The 20,930-nt window shown below is 39.5% G+C and overlaps 1 protein-coding gene across 4 annotated transcripts in view; it reads left to right on the top strand.

Annotated features, from left to right (window-relative positions):
* The first annotated feature begins 963 nt into the window (after positions 1-963).
* Positions 964-20,930, top strand: part of lamb2l (laminin, beta 2-like) — a 54,299-nt gene continuing 34,332 nt past the window's right edge. Inside the window, exons 1-3 of one of the 4 annotated variants that reach the window (XM_081608636.1) lie at positions 964-1,041; positions 1,116-1,153; positions 13,603-13,682. In XM_081608636.1, the coding sequence (XP_081464762.1) occupies positions 13,619-13,682 (64 nt within the window). In that variant the 5' untranslated portion in view covers positions 964-1,041; positions 1,116-1,153; positions 13,603-13,618. Of the gene's footprint in view, positions 1,154-8,679; positions 8,703-11,448; positions 11,709-13,602; positions 13,683-20,930 lie in introns of those variants that run through there. The other 3 variants (XM_081608635.1, XM_081608638.1, XM_081608637.1) reach the window with 3 other exon arrangements.

The raw sequence follows: 20,930 nt of genomic DNA, 5'->3' as shown, positions 1-20,930 counted from the left end.
CTTCATTCTTCCTATGTCACTGACAGCTTTCTGTAGTTTATATCAATTTACTCTTCTATATCCATTCTTATAGGTAAATGCATAATTGTCGTCTGATCGAAGGTGATAAATAGCACCTTAATAATATAGCATATTCTAATATAAAAAGCAGTACAATTATAATCATTGTCATTTTATAAACAGTAAAATATTGTATTTGTAACATGTTTCAATTGTGCCTGGTGCAGGGTTATGTGCAACAGCTGACCTTTTTTGCATTCAGATGCAAATTGTGAAAATTTTACTTTTTTAAATGGTTATAGCTATTAACAGACAGATGCAAGTTTACTGTGTAAAAATTTCGCTTGTCTAATATAAAACCATGTCTGACGTGTTGCATCTATCCACCACCAGTTTCCCTCAATGAAATGAAAATTAAGTTACCATATTTTTTACTATTATTCAAAAATTCATTGTTTGATCGTCTTTCAGATTCATTTCTTATTAGAAACGAACTTCGTGACTGAATCAAAAATCATAAAAAAATTCAGCCCTGAATCATTCAGGGCTGAAGTTTGTATTGAAGTTGTTATATCCTTAGACCACCACAAGGGGCGGCATCAGCTCCGGAGCCCCCAGCAGGAGGAGAACGTTATTTAGCAGAAGTGATTATTAATCCCGTCCCCACTGAGATATATGGGTGAATAAAAACATTCCCTTCTATTTCCGTGTAAAAGGTCATCTTTGAAACTCTTTGTGCGAATGCTTTCTGTTGTTTTTGCTCTCAAATTCAAGTTCAAAAAATGGGAAAAAGAAAAAAAGATCTCCATACTCTGCGTAGGGACTGGTTCTGGTTGAGCACTGACGAATTTCTGCAGATGATTGAGATCAGTGGGCTCGGCATGATCGTGGGTGGCGCCTACCTGACGAACCGATGGGCCCTCCTCCTCCTGCAGTCGGGGCCCAGCCCTCCACCTTGCCCTCCTCAGCGGAACCGGAGACTGTGCTCACACTGGCGTGCTGCCGCGGCGGGACGGGGCATGTCGGAGTGTGTGGAACAGAGTGAGTTTCTGTGTGCGTGAGAGACAGAAAAGCAAAAAGAAAGAAAGTTTGACTGTGTGTGTTTTTTGCCGCAGCTGTCTGATGCAGAGGGGTCCAACACACAGCACAACAGGTGAGTTTTCTAGTTTTAGTTTTAGTTTTCTATCAGTCAGATTGTTTGTTACTGTGTGATATCCAGGAAACACAACATGGACAAAACATGAACAGTCCGCTGGGAAGAGCAGGATGAGTCTGCTCTTCTTACTGTGGGCCTTCATGAAGAGAAATCAGTTGCATTCCTTGTGGGGTTAAAGTATTTACACCTCTGGATGTTTTGAGCTTTTTCTTCAGATCATAACCAAATACAATAAAACTCCCAAGTACAGCCATAAAATTAAAGCACATAGTCTTGAGAATTTTATTTGGAGTGTTTTTGTGGCGATGCATTTGCAAAGAGAGGTTTTACCTCACTGGGTGAAATCCTGCAAGACAACAAGTGGTACATACTAATAGAATAATCTCAATCTCATAGCTCATTATCATAGAATATGCTGTATTTTTCTGTTTCACACCTTTATAAGCATTTTTGAGTAATAGTTACAGAAAGTATTCACCTCTCTTTTTTGTATTTTGCTAAGTCACAAGCTGTATTTAAATGTGTTTTTGATGAATTTGCACAAAATATTCTAAATTGGTGAATTAAAATCATAAAAGCCAATTGATGTAGAAACCTTTTTTAAGTAAAAGCTGAAAATTGGCATGTGCATATATATTCAACCCTTCAGGTATGAAGCTTGTAAAAAGTTCTGGTGCAACCTTGAGAAGTCACATGTTTGGTGAAATGAAGTCCACCTGTGTGCAGTCTGTCAGTAGAAAGGCTCCAGAGGCTGGAACACCACCACTAACCAAACACTACGAACACCAAGGAGTTGTTCAGAATCAAGGTTCGGTTGTGAAAAAAAGAACTAAATCTCTGATGATCCCCCCAAAGTACCATTAGATCCATGATCATAAAAAAGCAAAGAACATGGTACCAAACACAACAAACCTGTGAAAGAATACTTGACACCCACCTCGGTTCAGTATTCTCCACAACCTGCCCGTTCAATCCATCCATCCATCCATCCCTCCATCCATCCATCCATCCATCCATCCATCCATCCATCCATCCATCCATCCATCCATCCATCCATCCATCCATCCATCCATCCATCCATCCATCCATCCATCCATCCATCCATCCATCCATCCATCCATCCATCCATCCATCCATTTTCTTTCACCCTTGTCCCTCAGTGGGGTCAGGAGGATTGCTGGTGCCTATCTCCAGCTAGCGTGCCGGGCGAGAGGCGGGGTACACCCTGGACAGGTCGCCAGTCTGTCACAGCCCGTTCAATGCATCAGCTATTAAACCATCTTCGTCATCGATTTACTGATATATATAATAAAAAAAAACTATTTACAATAAGTAAATATTTTGCTGTAAAGTCATCTGCCTTTTAAGGACAAAGTGGAGCCGGATTGTTTAAATCATAGTTTGTGAAACCTTTTTGAAGCCCAAAAAATATCAGGAATGCTTTCATTTCCTCAAAAACACAGCTTATATTGAGTCTCTGCTTGTTTTCCTAAATGCTGTATTATGTTTCATCCACCTCCAGAAATCAAATATATCAGGACTTTTTTCATTATAATATGTAGCAAGATAGTTCTCCATTTGTTCAGGTGTATGGAGCCTTTGAATTGTCTTTCCTGTTGCTGTGTTTGCAGCAGCAGCTGGATTATCTGCAGCTCCAGCAACATCAAACATCTTCTGCTCACCTTATCACCAGAGAAACTCCTCAACATTGCCACAAGAAATAAAAAGTTCTGTAATAAGAAATCAAAAAGCAGTTGTACCAGCTAATTTCAGGAATATGTTCTGCTTGAATGAGTTACTAAAAAACCAAAGTGTTGGTGTTTGGTTGTGCCTCTCTGGATGGATTCACGTTGCTGAAACAGATTCCTACCACATAAAACAGCAGTTATTTGCTGTCTTAAAGTTATTTCAAGTCATTGTCTTTCAAGTCATTATCTGTAATTATCTGTACAACTAGTGTACATTTTAAATTCTCCTTTTAATGAAAAGATCATTTATTTTTCAACAGAATGTTATATTGTACCTTGCAACAATTCATTCGTTTCACCAACTTCTCTGAGTAGTGAGGCGTGTTTGTGTGGCTGTGCAGGGCTTAGTGTGGCTTTAATCAGCTCAGGGACCTGGTTTGTGACCCTACCGCTCCGATCAACTCCAGCCTAGATCCCTGAAAGGTTGAGAAGCAGTTCAACTGCTCATGTGCAGGAGATGAGCAGAAAATGTTTTATACTGGCTGCTTTTAATATATGTAGACCACCAGTTGGCTGGGTTTTGACTATATTTTCTTATGTGTTTTACCGATAACAAAATGAAAGCTAAGGAAGTTTCATAAATAAAAATAGTTTCTGAAATGTTTTCATTTACTGCTGCACAGCTCTGTTGAGTTCTAAACTCAGTATCCCAGTCTGTTAGGCTGAGCTTTACTTGTAGAGCAAATGGCCGCATATTTGCCTCTAGAATACGTTGGTATACAAAGGAGCTTGTTGTCGACTCAATGACTGAAATGTGCCAATGTCATGTTGATGCTGAACAGTCCCAAATCACCATCCCTCCACCACAATACTGGACAATAGGTTTAAAGCTCATATGATGGATTTTCTGCGATTCATTTTGGCCACACCTTACTTTAGTCTCATCTGTTCAAAAGGCATTGTTCCAGAAGTCTTGTGGTTCATTTGGGAGCAATGAACATAATTCGTGCCAGACGAGTCTTGGAATTTGATTGTTTTTAAATGGCTTATAAATGGCTTTTCAGAACCTCCCAGAGTGATGGGCAGCAATAGCTGCTTTTCTCAGATTATTGCTGTTTTTCTTCTTTGGTATTGTGATATTTTATTGTGTTTGTTTCACATTAGCCTGGTAAAAACCAGCCCCTTGTCCCGTGAGATCCAGAGTTTCTTAGGTCTTAGTGCTGTCAGTCAACCTCAAGTACATGCTGCTAAATGTGCTAATGGTGGAGAAACAACTTGCTGTTACAGGAAAACCACTTGTCCGCTGTGGCTATGCTAACTAGCCTAGCATTCATGACAGGCTCTGCGATTAGGAAAAAGCTGTAGCGTAGCAGAGGAGGAGGTTTATTGAAGTGATTGGCTTCATACAAAGAGAATGCATTATAACGAAGAATTTCTTGGTGATGATCTTGTCTATAACCTGTCACTAAATTCTCCTCATTTCAGAACATCTCTCCTAAATGCTATATGTTAATCCGTAAAAGTTCTTCTGTGTGCATAGAGTAAGTCTTGTGGGCGTGAGGTAGCGGAAGGAGATGTTGGTTTTCTTTCTTTGAAGTTCCAAGGGAAATGGCTGTGTGCAGCTCAGTGAGAGACTAAACTCCCTCTGAAATCTTTAAATTCTCTTACATAGCCCTTCTAGGCTATATGATGCCAGCAGACATTAAGCAACCATCCAAACAGAATTATGGGATTTCCTTTGGCTCCGAGGAAGTGATCCACCGATGTGTGCAGAGGATTAGGAAGATGTTTGAAGGAAATCTTTTTCCTTGTCGGCACTTTGTCTAAACTGAAACATGTATTTAGCTGCGCTGTGTTTGGGTGGTCGACGCCCTTTTTATTTTCTCCTTTTTGTTTCTTTCAGTTGTTTTTTCTGTAATGGTAACATGGCAAAGCTCACGGTTCACTAGCCCATCTTTGTCCAAAATGGCTTCATTTTGGACAAAGGTTTCCAAAAATTCTGAGATGAACTTCCTCTGTAAGGAGGCTGGCTCTGCCTCAGATAAGTTGAGGATCTCCTTCATCCAGCCGGTGAACTTGGTTTGAAGTTGTTTATCTTCTACATTGAAAGATGTCATCTTAAACTAGGAGAGTCCAAAGTGTGACCTGGTAGCCAATATGTGACCAGTGGAATAATTTCATGTGCCCCACAATCACAGTTCAAGAACAAATGTATCCCTCCAGCAAATGGAGATAATGCAGACAGACATAAAAAATAATGTATATAAAAAATAATCTTATTAACTTGAAAATATTTGGTACAAAACACGTTTTTTTTTTTTTGCTATGTTTTTTTCTGTCTTTTTAAAATCAGTATATTTTGCAGAAAACAAAACGGTGACTTTTGACTTAAGGTGCATTCACACCAGACCTGCTCAAGAAGCTTGTAGAAGATTTGGTTTGTTTGGAGTTTGTGTGAATGTGAAATCAAACTCTGATGTGGACCAAAGAACAGAACTCTAGTAAGCCTACGAACCTATGTCTCCTTTGGGTTGATCGGAACTTTGATGCGGTTTGAATGCACATGTGATCGGCAAGCGGACGGAGACCGCTCCAAAAGCGGGAAGTGCAGAGCATTCTGGTTAAATACAACCAAAGCAAGCACGTTAGCTTGCTTTGGTTGTATTTAACCAAAGCAAGCTAACCATGAGAAATGACCATGAGCCATTTCTCATGGTCATACAAAGACCATGAGAAATGGCTCATGGTCTTTGTATTGTCATACTTAAAAGATCCATCCATCCATCCATCCATCCATCCATCCATCCATCCATCCATCCATCCATCCATCCATCCATCCATCCATCCATCCATCCATCCATCCATCCATCCATCCATCCATCCATCCATCCATCCATCCATCCATCCATCCATCCATTTTCTTCCGCTTATCCGGGGTCGGGTCGCGGGGGCAGCAGCTTCAGAAGGGAGGCCCAGACTTACTTAAAAGATTTCTTAAAGAAGTTTGTATAAATTTTCTGTTGTTTTACTACCCACTTGTGGCAGGATGTAAGTTAAGTTTTGTTTTTGTTAAAATTCAGTCTGTCCAGCGTTTTTGGCCTGCAACGTGGCAGAGACAGTGTTTAAACATTTCTTTAAGCCTCAAGTATCTTTGTCCGTAAGTAGTGTGTAATTGTATTCAAATATTGTTTGACAGAAAATAGTTAAGTTTGTCTACTATTTATGTTTTTGTGTAATATTTGACTATGTTAAACTTGTCCTTCCTTCGTATCACTATGCGTAACAATACGTGTTACATAGCAATGTGTGTACTTGAGACATGCAAGATTGTCATGTGTATCTGTTTGACATTGGGACTAACGTTTTTTTTTGTTCGCTATCTGTCTAACGCAGTCCAGCACGCCGGTGTGAGGACAGAATAGTCTTTTGCCAAAGACAAAATGAAATCCCACAATCGCTAAAATCTTACACCTCTCAATTCTTGTTTACATGTAGTGAATAAGGAAGTTGTGCTCAGTGTCTTCTTCAGAGGTTTTCATGTCATTTCCTGAGGTTCTTGGTGCAGGACCACCACAGGAGAGGGGATGAACAGGATTTTGAAAGGGTTTGGTTGGTTTGACTGCAGTGTGAATGTGAACTGCACCAGATGAAAATGGAACAAACGTTGCAATTTTGGTCCCCAATCGAACCGAGTCTACAAGTAGGCATACCTATTCATTAAATGTGGCTCACTATAGCAAGGACGTTCTGAGAAAGTTGTTGATTTTATTACTGGTAATATATTGACAGCAACTTGTAGACCCACAGAAAAAAATGTGACCCAGAAAGTTAGGAGACTGTACCTCTTTATGAAAACAAATGTGTGGAACAGTTTTTCAGACCTACAATCCTTTGTTCTTTTCTGGTCTGTTTTATTAAAAATATTGCACTTTTAATTTAAAAGAAAAAGAATCCACACTAAAATTATATTGCTTTCTTATTTGGAAGTGGAAAAAAAAGATGAGTACCTCTGAGTATTTTAAATTTGCAATTTTTTTAACAGTTTGGACATCACTGGTTTAGGCAGTTTGATCCTTTGTGAATTATTCCTTTGCAGGTTTCCCAAGATGTCCAACAGAAGACAAAAACAATGTTACTTAGTAGTCTGGATAAATGGATTAATGGTAGCTTGAAAGAGGAATTTCTTGGTTTTCCTTAGTTGTGATGTTGTGGAGATGGGTAAAAATTTTCACGTTGTTAAATCAAGAAGTCAAAATTCTTTGAAGTTATATTTGATATTTATACAATTTTTATCACAACTGAAGTTAACATAGTTACTTGATTGTGCTACAGACTGGTACTATGTGCTGGCCTTTTAAATAACCAAGACAAAATGATAAGAGTTGGCCTTTTTAAGCAGAATTTACCGTTATCAAAATAATTCATTTAACAACTGGAAATATCAATGTCTGTGTGTTAACTGGAGAATATAGACCCTTACTTAAAATCTAAAGTTTTCCAGGGAAGTGAGTCATCTCCCTGTAAAAAAGGAGCAAACTTCCAGTATGATCTCATCTGCAGGATCTGATCCCACTTCCTGCCCAGCCTTGTTTTACCGTACCATGACAGTTTCTGAAGTTGCACAGTATTTTCAGGACATTCATCTGCTAATTCTGCAGACAAGCTGAGAGAGAGAGAGAGACGCACACAGAGCCAGCCTTATCGGGTTATGCTGTTCATGGATGTGGTGCCTGTGGTTTGTTTGGACTAGAGTCTTGAGATTAGCTGGCTTTGTCTGAGCCCGCTGCAGATGCGTCTGCAGATGCCACCACTATGGCATTGAACCTTCAACTGGTTTTTGCTCTATCTTGGTGTGATTGAGTGCTTGCTCAAGTTCCCAGAATGAAACCTGGTGCTCTTGTAATTTTTTATGTCTTAGCATATTAAGCGTAATCTTCCATACTTTTATATATTATTCTGTCGATTAAAAGGTTGATTAAAGGTGATTAAAGGTTTAACAGTGAAATACCACTTTTTTTTTTACGAGAAGTTATATTCTTACTTTGCAAATATTACACTTGTAGGCATTGTAAAAAGTTATGACATGTACGCTGCTGATTTTGAATAAATGACTTATTTATGTAACGGGTGTTCGGAATAATAACTGGAGTTCAGTCAGTAAGGTCATTAATTCTGTGCAGAAGAAGGTGAGCTGCTTTTCAAGGCAACATATTTTGTACATGGTTGTGACATAATTTAAAACAAACTGTTAAGAAGAATGACTTGCCGCACTTTTTCATATATCTGCCACTTGTATTTAGGTGTGACTTGTTCATGTCTTTTTCCTCTTTGTGATGCATTTTTTGACCAATGTGTTAAAGGGGCAGCGTTGTGCATTTTCCAGGTACATAGTATCATTTTATTGCACAATCAAGGAGCTATGTTACCTTGATTTGTTATAAAAATTCTGTTTATATCAAATATGACTTAAAATAAATTAAAGTAAGTAATTAATAGCTTGAAATTGGGTCTCTGTCTCTTTTAGAAGCTTCTGCTCTTTTTGGCACTCTGCATTCAGGAAGTCATCACATGGCTTTTGTATTAAACCTTCTTCGAGAATTTAATTGAAAAGTAGCTTGTACAATAAGCTCAGCAGATGTGCCGTTCTGCTAGTTGCTGCTGGCTAGTCTGAAAGAGCTGAAGGGGTGAGTTGCAGAGGGGAGTGGCTGCTCTGAAAGGCAGAAGCTCTGAAGCTTGGAAACTGCAGGTTTGAGGAAGGCTGAATTCAGTCCACCAAGGAGTTTTCCACAGCTGAATGGTTGCCATGGAGATTAAAGGATTTCTTAAACACGCATAAAAGAACCAAGGCAACACTGCAGGTACTGTATGATTTTGATAAAGAAATAACATTATAACTCAGATCAAAAAAGTCAATTTTACATGATACTGCCCCTTTAAATGTAGGGCTGGGACTTTAATGAGTTACTTTTGATTAGGTACTTATAGATATTAAGGCGTTACATTTGTGCACTTTTTTGCTTGTTTTTTGTTTTTTTTCTGTTGTTTTTTTTACATACAAAAGTCCAGAACTATCTTTGTATTCGCATGTAAATCTGACGCACAATTGACATCCGCAAATAACATCGATAGACGACAGAGCCGCGTCTCCTGCCCTACTCAGGGTTCACTTCTCACTCATTGACTGCTGTAGTTAGGCAGCGGCCCCTCCGCGATCCTGCAGGTATAAACCTGTGTAGACCATGAATAGATGGATGGGGATTCCTGAAATAAAGCTTAACCCTCAACTAAAAACTCCTAAGATTTGTTACTGCAGTGTCTTTGAATAAGGCCTGAGACTACCTTTGAGGTCAGCTGATATATTTTTGAAACATTAAACTTCACTACAGTGAGATAATTCCACTGCTAATGTGCAGAGCTTGTGTAGACAGCTTCTCTCTCCTCCTCTGTGTTTGCTCAGTGACACATTGAGCCTCCATGTCCCACTTTAATCGATGCCAAAGGTCACATCGTTACAGAGCAGAATGTGCTGCTTTGTTCTCGCCTGTCGTTTTTTTCCCCAGTTCTCTGCTTAATCGCACACTTGTATAACCCACAACATGATGCATCGCAGCAACACATATTGCAATACACTAAGCACACGTCCACCAACATGCACCACTCTACCAGTCCAATCAGTTCATCTAACCAAGGTCACACAGTTGCCCTCAACAGATTTGGTGTTTACCAGACAGCTCAGGTGATCTGCAGCAACTTTTTGTAATTGTTTAATGCTTATGCTAAAAAAACAGTCTAACTGTTGAGAACAATAAGTGATGTATTTTTTTGAGTGTTTAGTCTTTATTCTGTTTGTTTTATGTAGCTTGAGGCAGTAACTATCTAACTGGCTTACTGACGTTTCTGAAGAGCTGACCTTGCTTTCAGACTGGGTGTTCAGGTTAACTTTGTTAACCTGAACAAGTGAATCCAGCTTTAATAGCAGTTGAAAGAGGTTTAGCCACATATCGGCGACAAAGAATAATTAAGCAAAAATAATTTGATTCGTGAATTCAGTCAGCTGTTCCTTAAACTCACATACTCACAACTGTTTATATTTTCTGGAATGTTACCCTCAGTTAACTTTGGATGGGGCTAAAGATTAAGGTGATGGCAAGGAGGCATTTCAGCCTCTCTGACAGGGGTGTCAAACTCACTTTTATCTCAGGCCAAATCTAGATCACAAATGTCTTCAAAGGGCTGGTTGTGGCAGAATGTATAGATAAAACTACCTGTTAGCAATCTGCTAAAGGGGCAGTATTATGTAAAATCAACTTTTTTGAGCCTTACATCATGTTATAAAAAACATACCAGGAGTGTTGCCTTGATTATTTTATGCATGCCTTGATTATTTTATGCATGCTTGAGAAATCCTTTAATCTCCCATGGCAACTGTTCAGCTGTGACAAACACCTGGGTGGACCTAGCTCTGCCTTCAAGGTGAAGCTCCTCCTTAGAGCTGCAGACTCAGGGCTTCTGCCTCACAGAGCAGCCCTTCCCCACGTCTCCTTCAGACTATCCAGCAAACACACGTGTGCATCCGGTGTTTGCTGATACACAGCTCCATCAGCTGTGCAGGTTTCCTTCCAGTTAACTGCAATGTGTTGCTTAACGTATCAGAGGTTTGTGGAAGAGAACCAAGAAGGTTTTACCCAAGGCGTTTAAAAGACAGTTATCCTTAATGCTCACCAAACGTATGTAAATATTTAAATTCAAGAAAAGTTACAAGAAATCTCTAAAAAATATCTCTCTTTGCAGGTTTTCTGACATTTAGCAAATTGAAATAATTTAGGTAATTCTAACTGACCTATAACTACAGAGATTTGACCTAATATAACTTCAGTCAGTGAAAAAAATGTGCATGTGTCTTTTTGGTACATTAATATCTGGTTTCAACTGCATTTATTTATTTTTTTATATTTCCTACCAGAAACAGTTGAATAAAAACATATTTGAAATCTAAACCTGTATTAGGTATGAACAATTTTACGGATGATTTTTGGCACTGAGCATACAAAATGCTACCTAAACTTATGCAAACACTAATTAAAGTAAAACTGTATATCAACCTGAACATACCATTCCTGCAATGACTCATGATGTTGGCAGCATCATGCCGAGGAAATACTTTTCTTGTTGGAACCTGGTCAGAGTTGTAAATAGGACAAAGGATGGAGCCAAATGTAAAACCCGTTGGAAGCTTCAAAAGACTTGAGACTGTGGCTGAGGCTCACCTTCCTTGCCCTCAGAAGTGTAACTCTTCTTTTTATCTTCTCTAATTCTAGTTTTGCTTTTAGTTTCCCCTCCTCCTTTTATTCTCTGTTCCTCTTTTCCTTTAACTTCATCTTTGTTTTTCTCAGGCCTCCTCTGCCTTGCTCTCCCTGAGTGTCCAGAAGAAAAGGGTGGTGCATTCCAAAGGCCTGGAGACCGTTCCCCTCTTTCAGGCAGTGGCCCAGAGACTGACAGAGAAATTAGAATAAGAATAGCCGCCCATTCACCGCCTGTGCCCCAGTGACGAGCTGGGGGTGGGGGTGTGGGTGGGGGGATTTAGTTTTGGAGGAGACGAATGAAGGGGGTCCCGTCCGGTACCCTGTGCTCCCATTGGCCAGTGGCATTCCCTCTGTTTTTACATTGCTGCCACCAGTTATGCTCTGAAGTTTGTTTTACACATTCTGGGGCGCATGTTCATGCATGCGTAAATGCACGCATGCCGGGTTCCAGGACCTGCACACGTGCACTATTAGACCGTAGTCTGAAGAGACGGTGGGCTGCAGAGACACACAGGGAGAGCTCCTGACCACGCAGGGCAGAGTGGGGTGACCCGGCGCCATGTGAGTATGGTCTCACTCGTTGCTGATGTTTATCTGGAGATCTGCTAAACCTTCCATATTCCTGTCTTTTCTTCAGCTTGATGCTGCGGGTTCAGGGTTAAAACGTGACCCGGTGCTGTTGCCACTCCTTTACGTCACATGGAGCTAATCTGTGAATTTTTAACAATGTAGCTGTTAAAATTTAACAATAGTGCTTTCACAGAGCAACAGTTTTTTTTTGTTTTTTTTACTTCAGTTTCTTAGTTGCTGGCTTGTGCAGTTATATCAAATGGTATATCTTGAATAATCTCTGCTGTTTAATTAAAGGAATTATAGAAACATGGAGATATCATAATGGGATTATGGCTCTGGAGCCCCTGGTGCCTATTATCACAGACAGGTTCTGTCATTCTTTGATCCTGATACAGTTCACTCACAGTGTGTTTAGCAGGAGGGGAGGCAGAGATTACAACAGGGTCACGCTAATTAAAGAGTGGTCTTCTTTGTTTCACAATCAGGACAGTTCATAAAACACCCAATAAAGTAATTACTGTATTTTCTGTATTTTAGACATAAGGCTAATATAGAATACATTGTAATTTGCTGTTGCTCGAGATTAGAATTGATGTCTCTTCATTGGTCATGTGTAAAATATAGTTTTATGTCTCTCTTCAATTTAGTTCATTTCAAATTAGTTTAAAGGTGCAGTAATATGTTAAATAGACTTTGTTGAGCTTTACATCATGCTACAATGTTATTCCCTCATCAAAATCATACATGGAATGTTGCATTGTTCCTTTCATTCATATTTGAGAAATATTTTAGTCTCCATGGCAACTATTCAGCTGTGCAAAACGGCTTGAGGGACCAAAGATGCATCTCCTCCTCTTTTTGGGGATGCAGCTCGGAGCTACAATTTCAAATCTTCTGCCTCACAGAGCTCCCCTCCCCCACTCAGCTCCTTCAGACTAGCCAGCAGCAATTAGCAGCTTGAACTGCACATCTGCTCATCTCATCATACAAACTACATCTCAGTGTGACACTGGTAATTTGTTGTTAAAGGTCTAATACAGGAGCCATGTTGTGATGAAAGCAGAGTTTCAGAAAGAGCGGGAGTTTTTAAAGAGACCAATTTCAAGGTGTTATATTTTTCATATTCATATTTGGTGATAGGCGTTTGTCCCTCAGTCTGAGAGGTGGATTTTTTATGAGCACTCTGCCTTCTTCCTACAGTTAATTGGTCTCTCTTAATAGTCCTTAGGAGTGAGTGAGTGAATGGTTGTTTTTCTTGTGCGTCTCGGTGTTACTGTGTGATGGACTAGCTTTCTGTCCAATCAGTACCGATGATACGTCGAGAGGAGCCAGTTGAGGTGGCTCGGGCATCTGGTAAGGAGGCCTCCTGGACGCCTCCCTGGTGAGGTGTTTCGGGCACGTCCCACCGGGAGGAGGCCTCGGAGAAGACCAGGACACGCTGGAGGGATTACGTCTCTCGGCTGGCCTGGGAACGCCTTGGGGTTCCCCCGGAGGAGCTGGAAGAAGTGGCTGGGGCGAGGGAAGTCTGGGCCTCCCTTCTGAAGCTGCTGCCCCCGCGACCCGACCCCGGATAAGCGGCAGAAAATGGATGGATGGATGGACAGTACCGATGACAATTCACCCAATGTCTGCTGGAAAGCGGCGTTAGCCCTCCATGCCCCTAAAAGGATGAGCGCCATAGATAATATATGGATCGTCTCTTCACTTTTTACATTTTATTATACATTCAAGTTATCTCATATCATGAACCTTGGTTTCAGCAACTCTGAATAAAAAAAAACAAAACCATAAAAAATACTTTCACTTGCTTTATCCCTATTTTTAAAATTATTTACTTATTTTATTATTATTTACTTTATTGCTTTACTTCTCTGTTTTTCAGATAAAGAGACAGTCAGATGTCCATCCACTTGGCCATTAAGATGCCCATCAAAATGATTTATTGGAGCCTTCTGGTGCTGGGTGAGTTACATTCATAAATGTTTGTCACTATTTTAGGTTTGCTCTTAAATCTTAACTTTTTGTGACTGCGTATTGTGACACTGGTGCCACTGTGTTGGGATTTTCTGTTCAGATGTTATGTCCAGTGTAAAGATAAGATATGCTGATTAGGGATTCATCGATATGAAAATTTGGGTCAGTACTGATGTCTGATATTAATGTTGCTGCTATGAATGACAACCAATATTTACATATGTTATATATATTAATCCATCCTTTTGACACTGTGAAAAGCAGCCAAACAACCTGCACTGCGTCACTACCACTGGTAGATGACCAAACAAATACCACATGGTCAATTCCCTCCCTTTCCCCTTCGGTCAATACTGATGTTGATGCTGATATATTTTGCACCACTAATGCTGATTTTAGTCTGCGTTTTACCTGATGAATTGAACATTGCATGGATTCATCAAACCTGAAGATCTTAGCTCACCTGATCAAACTCACCTGCACACTCTTGTCTTTTCTTCCAGCTTTTACATTAATCTTTAACTAGATAGAAGGCTGCATTTGTGACGGGATAGAAGCAGTGAACTTTAATGACACTTATACTGGTAAAGTCCAGTAAAGTTGGACTTTAGTTCAAAGAACATTGGTGCAGATACCTGGAACAATCTTTGTTCTGTGAGTTTAGCATAGCTAAAGAACCAGAAGTTGTGTCCAGCCCTCTGACACCTGGAATTGAGCCTCTGATGAGTGACTTTTTCCACCGTTCTTGCATTCTTGCTGTATACATGAGGCTTATGCCTTAGTGGGTATTTATGTATGACTTTTCCTGGGTGGATATGCTCCAGTCGCACGTGCTACTCTGACAGACCAGATGGTCTCAAGCACACTGCTGGAGACAAACTACAATTAAATAGCTACTTGGAGTTCTTTTTGACCTCCAAAAAGACCTAAAAGTTAGGTAGAAAAAGTCTTTATGTACAGTATTTTAGACCATTCAGAAAAGAAATTATAGGAAAACAAAACTCTTTAAACTGCACAAAGTCATCTAAAGAACAACCCAAAGATTCTCAATAGTTCTCTGGATTTTATGGTGACTGATCCACAACTTAAGCTCGATAAAGCTCGGCACTGTCATTTTGAATGTCCAAGTCTCATCAGGGAAGAAAAATCCATTGATGGACTAACCTGGTCATTCAGTATGTTCAGATAATCAGCTGACGTCATAATTTTGCTGAACTTGAACCTGATGAGCTGCAGCGACCCCAGATCACAGCGGGTTGCTCATTCCTAGTGGTAGTAGACACTAAGCACGATGGCTGCACCACTTCACCTGCCTCTCTTCTTATCATAATGTGACCATCACTCTAGAAGAGGGTCAATCTGGACTCATCAGACCTTCTTCCATCGCTCTAAAGTCCAGCCTTTATGTTTCCTTGCTAATTGCAGCCTGTTTGTCCAATTACCTTCAGTATCCAGTGGTTATCTTATGACTACAACAGTTTAGTCCCAACCTCTTGAGTACCCTTCACATTGCATGTGGAAATGATTCTAGCCAGGTTGTGTTCTTCCACATGGTTGTGCTCCTCATTACACCAGCTGGAAGACAATTGTCTATGCAGTATATATTCAATAAAAAGCTCCTACATAGTTGCTCAGTTAAATTCATTTGGCACTTTTTTCCGGTCAGGCTGTGTATTTATCCATTTACCATTTTTCTCTTCCTTTGTAATCTGACAGCAATGTGATCACAACAGAAGAAACGTGCTAACCAAGCAGAGAACCACAATCTCTATTGTTAGAATAAACTAACGATACTGAACCTGAAGCCATTTCTGAAGGCTCAGAGGCTAGAAATTCACTTCAAAGAATAAAAATAGCTTTACGGGAGTTTCACAGTGGTTTAGCCTCGTAATTAACTCCTCAAACACTATTCAAATATGTCTCCGTCTAGCAGATTTGAAGAAATCCATTAGACAAAACCAGACACGAAACTTCTAATATAGGCATACTTTCAGCAAGTGTGTGGTCTGTGCCTAAACATAAACTCAGTCGGCGATTAAAACTGAGGCTAATTTATGAGAAAAGCTGAGGGGTACATGTCTAGACAGAGTAGCACAGACAGATCACAACACATATGAAGGATACCCCTATCACTGTCTCAATCAGTGAGAATATTTCCCACCAGCAACAACCTGTGTGGTGGTGAAAAATTGAAGTGATGCAAAACAAACAGAAGCACTAAATCAGAAATTAAATTAATTGCCAAGATAAAAAGAAATTCTTGCCTTCCGGGTACTTTTAGCATTGGTCACTGCTTCTCTTGTACTCTCTGGTGCTTGGTTTGAGCATACTTTTCATTATTTATTCATGAACATCATAATCTCTGTGCTTGTCTTTTGTTTATTGTCTTTGTTGTGTGAAAAAGGGACAAAATAAATCCTAAAAACGAAATCTTCTTTTTTATCTTCAGGGATTGGAATATTTTTTGTGTGGAATTTTTGTGGAGCTTTACTTGGGTAGTGTGACCAGAGAATGAACCTGTTGTGTAAAGTAATACCTATAGAGTGAGGTCAGGTGACACGCTGTTGTAGCTCTCAATCAAGCTCTGTAATCTTTGTCAGGGTTGTTTGAATAGAAGGGAGGGACCAAGACCCGATTCTTCCAGCCTCAACACTGATAAAATTTAAAGTGACCTTGTTATGATTTTCTTGTATCTGTGTTTTCTGTTGAAGTCTCATAGCTGCACTGAGTTGTATTTTCTGCTTGGCCTGGGTGTGTCTTGGCTGCAGTCAGTACATTTCTCAGCTTTTTGTCTTCTTTTGTCATTGTTACATTTGAAATAGATAGCTCATGAAGTTGGGGTACACTGTTGCCCAATGTTGTGGAATCTATCCTGCTTCCTGAAAGGCGACTCAAAAACGTTAGTCATTCCAGTCAGTCGGCCACTGCTAAGGTTTCACAGGAATTCAGAAAATCCTTCACATTGAACCTTGTACTTGAACACCAGCCAAGGCATTTACAATTGTGCGTGTGTGTGTTCGGGTGCATGCGTGTGTGTTTGTTCTGAATGGCTGGAAGAAATTCTTTATTCAGTGTTGTGAAAGACATTAGAACATTGTACAGACAATAACTTTGGAGGAGTATAAAGAAGTTTGGAAGATTCAGCTTTTATTTTAGAAGTCCACCTCCGCTTATTGGATGTGAATTATTAGGTCTCAGCTACGTTTAGCTCAGACCTAAATATTTGGCTTGCTAGCTATATGGTTAGCTTCTAACAAAATATATGAACTCTTTGCAACTAATCATTAGAGGAGCCATGACTGACATCGGAAGTGAGGGGCGGGAGTATTTAACAGAGCGACTGAAATTGTTTTTCCAAGTTGTTTTTGTCAATTTAGCCATGGCGTCTACTTGAGTCAAGCTAATTTGTCTAACATAGCACACCTGGTTGGGGTTCACAGACAGCGTTTCTCCTTCTACCACAGGAGACTTAAAAACGTATAAAAGACGAGATGCTAACCAGTTTTTCACATACATGTTATATGGCTACATGATGGTGGGGTATTTTCTCCATGGTTACTAATTGTTAGATATGTACCTTTTTCATAGTGCAATGAAAAATCATACTTACTTATAAAGTATATGAACGTTAATCTTAACTTGTAAAAAGTGTCCGCTGCAAATCCACACCAAGGGCTGCCAGTCTTTAATTGACAGCTGCATTCTTTGTTTGTGCATGCTATGACCATTTTTAAAATGAAATCAAACAAATAGAAGTGATATTAGGCTACTAGCTATCTGTTTTTTAACAGGTTTTAAAGGAGTGCATAGGTTGTTTTGACGCCCGTTATGGCAGAGTGAACTGCGTCATGTGCAAAGGGTCAATAGCTGAACTAAGTATTTAGCTTGTAGATAAATATTTAGTTTGTAGCTAAATATTTAGCTTGTTAACTGTAAATATTTACTTTGAAACAAAATATTTAACCTACTAACCAAATATTTAGTTTGAAACTGTGACATCTATTAATGAATGAATAACATGGTGAAAATAATACTTTGACAAATTATCCCCATTTTTTCCAAAATATTACTGTTTATTTTTCACTGTGTAACTTAAATGGCATCCCATATACCTTTACAGTATCTATAACATTTCGCAGGATTAAAAAAAACATATTTCAGAATATCATTCTTTTTGTTGTGTTTGAGTTGCGTGAACAATATGAGTCTTTTTCATGAATTTCACTGCTTCAGTGTGTTAATGTGCGCTGTAATACTTGTCACTTGACGTCCACAGCTTTACAAAGTCCTGCTTAGATTCTTCATAAAAGAAGACTCTCTCTCCAGAGGGACATGCTGATACATCTAATGCTCCTAATTTTCAAACCTCTCCAATCAGATTTTCTTTTTTCATGGCTTATAGTTGCTAAAAAAAAGCTTCCCATGTAAATTTACAATATTGACTAGGCTGCATTTTTGCATGTTCCAAATGCTTTGCAACTGTAATTCATTCATAACACTTTTGAAAAAACGTTGTTTTAATTCAGCTAAGTTTATTTATCCAGTACCAGGTTACATAACGGCTCCTGCAAAGCATTTGAAAAGTTTCCAAGGATTTGCTGCTAGCAATGTGTGACCTTAATGAGTACATTTAGTTCTTCATATTTTACAATAACATAAAAACACAGAGGCTGCAGTGCATGCATTGTTGCCTTGTAGGAAGAAAGTCCTATCCCAGTCTGATCCCAGCCCGGGCTCTTTCTGCGTGGAGTTTGCAAGTGCACCTCTTCTGAGCTCATTATATGAGCTGCTTCTCAATGAAACGCTAGTAAAAACATTGTTAAAGGGTCAACAGAGGAGTGTCAAAAATAGCAGGAGTTTTCAAAGAGACAAGCCCAATTTCAAGGCATTAAATCAGGAAGTCAAATTTCTTTTAAGTCATATTTGATACATTCAGCATTTTTATTACTGAACGCAACATAATTACATGATTGGGTTATGAAATGGCACAATGTGGCTGGACAATTTGTAATACTGCCTCTTTAAGAGACTTGCATAAGGTGTTACCACTTTTACTGCATGTGTACCTCTTCTAACTTTGACCGCTTTTCTGTCAAAGCCACTAATAATTAAGAGCCATCAGCAAAATAATATTTAAAAAAAGATATTTATTGGCTACTGAGGGTTCAGCAGAATCAGCACTGCCTTCACGCTCTCTCGCTTAATACCTTCTGTAGGCTGTGAAAAATGGTTGGGTAGGGTATGGAGGGCAGTTATTGGGAAAAAGTGCATTTAATCAGTCATTTCAAAAGAACAGTGTGTAGCCTTTATAATGGAACCCAAAATGTCAATAACATTTTGTAATGTATACAGCGATGTTTATACATTTGTGTTACAGACTGTCAGTGAACGCACCAGAAAGACTGACGCAAGCGCGCACGTAGGTAATGGGGAGCGAATAACATCTATAGACGGATAGTAAAAACCACGTATTGCTGTATGAGAAGGATTTCGTATGGTGTGAGAAATAAAGCGACATCGACTCCAAACCAGTCTACCTTATTGAGCGTGCAAACATCACACATTCGTTTCCACAAGTTCCACAAGCCATTGTTTTGGCTACTAGGATGTAGCAGACAAGGGGAGAATGAGAAAAGAACGAAATCTTTATTAGAATTTGTACAGTAGCTGTTAAAGTAAAGAAAAAATTTATTTTGCATTTCCTATTCACTAGAGGTGTGCCGATCGATCGGCCACCGATCATAATCAGCCGATTTCCGTGAAAAAGTGTATGATCGGTGATCGCCGATCACGGTCCCTTGTTGCCGATCACACAAACCGATCACCTGCATCTCATTTCTCAGCCTGCCTGTGCAGCTGATCTCCTCTTTCCTTCACACTGCGCAAGTGCTGAGCAACAAATCCTAAGCGATGTGGAACTATAACGCACTGAGTGAATGGGGAAGTTTGCGTGTTGCGGCGGAAAATTGAAGCACGTCAAAATGCATCAACACAACGAAGCTAATACGACATAAAAACAATGCCATACCTGACGGAGTTTGGCTACATCGAGGCTCACTGCAGTAAAAAAAGACATGGAGGATCACATAGCAGGTAAAGCAGCGCACAGCTACAAACACTCATCCGGATTAGCATGACGGTCAGAAAGCTAAACAAATAACCCGCAAAATTATTTAAGTCTTCAAGCTGCGATGTAAGACGCTGGTTCTGCTCTCGCTGTTGAACCGCTGCTACGTGCTACAGGTAGTAATATTTCACAGACGGAGCGCCGCTTCTGCTCCACCTGGTAGTGACTCTCACACCGAACCTCTGTTTAAAGCTGCAGCATCTAACCTAAAAAAAAAAATTTTACATACGTATTAAAACTTTCGCTGTCCTAACATGAGACAGATAATCTCTAAAAAAATAATATATTTCCTCCCTGTTTTGCATAATTACTCCGCTCAGTCAGAAACAGCCACTCAGAACTAGCAGTAATCAGCTAGCCGCCATGCTATCAGGAAGTTTTCATTCAGTAACTCTGGTGGCTTAAGGTGGGTCTTTATTGTAATGGATCCTGTATTTGCCTTTGAATGTTAAGTTTTATACTTGAATTTCTTTGGCAATGTTGAGAGGTTATATTTTGACTTTTTGCATTATTTAGCCTCTTCAGAACCTTCATATGTTTTCAGTCTGTTAATGATAGTATTACAGATAGCAGTACAATTTGCACAATGCCTGTTTTGTTTTTTTCTTGGAAAAAGTTATTAAAAACAAGTTTTTGTCTAAATTAAGGTGAATTTATGTTTCCTTTTTCCACATAATGCAACCGGTAGTGCTTATGATTAAAAAAATAATTATCAGTATCGGTGATCGGCCCTCATGGGTGATCGGTATCGGCAGGAAAAAACCTGATCGGCACATCTCTACTATTCACTCTATTCATCTGAAAAGAGAATGAAATTATAGTATTTTTTATGCTATCTGTGTTATCTTTATTACAAATAAATCACACATTGGAAAGCAATTCTCACTACCATACTCATCAAGAGCAGAGATGCAGTATTTCATTTTTTCACAGAAGATATTTTTGATTCCATTTGAAACCACCCATGACTTTCCCATCATGCCTCAGCATGCCTGTCTTTCTATTGTCTGCCAAATCAACAGATGAAGTTCTTTGAAGATATTCCATTGTCTGTAATTCTTTGCTTCATGCCTTCTCTGAAAGAAGATATGAAGCTTCTCTAAAGCTTC

Source organism: Poecilia reticulata, chromosome 7 (assembly GCF_904066995.2).
Source record: "Poecilia reticulata chromosome 7, P_reticulata-male-v2, whole genome shotgun sequence".
NCBI lineage: Eukaryota > Metazoa > Chordata > Actinopteri > Cyprinodontiformes > Poeciliidae > Poecilia > Poecilia reticulata.
This window is presented reverse-complemented; position numbering and strand designations above follow the sequence as displayed.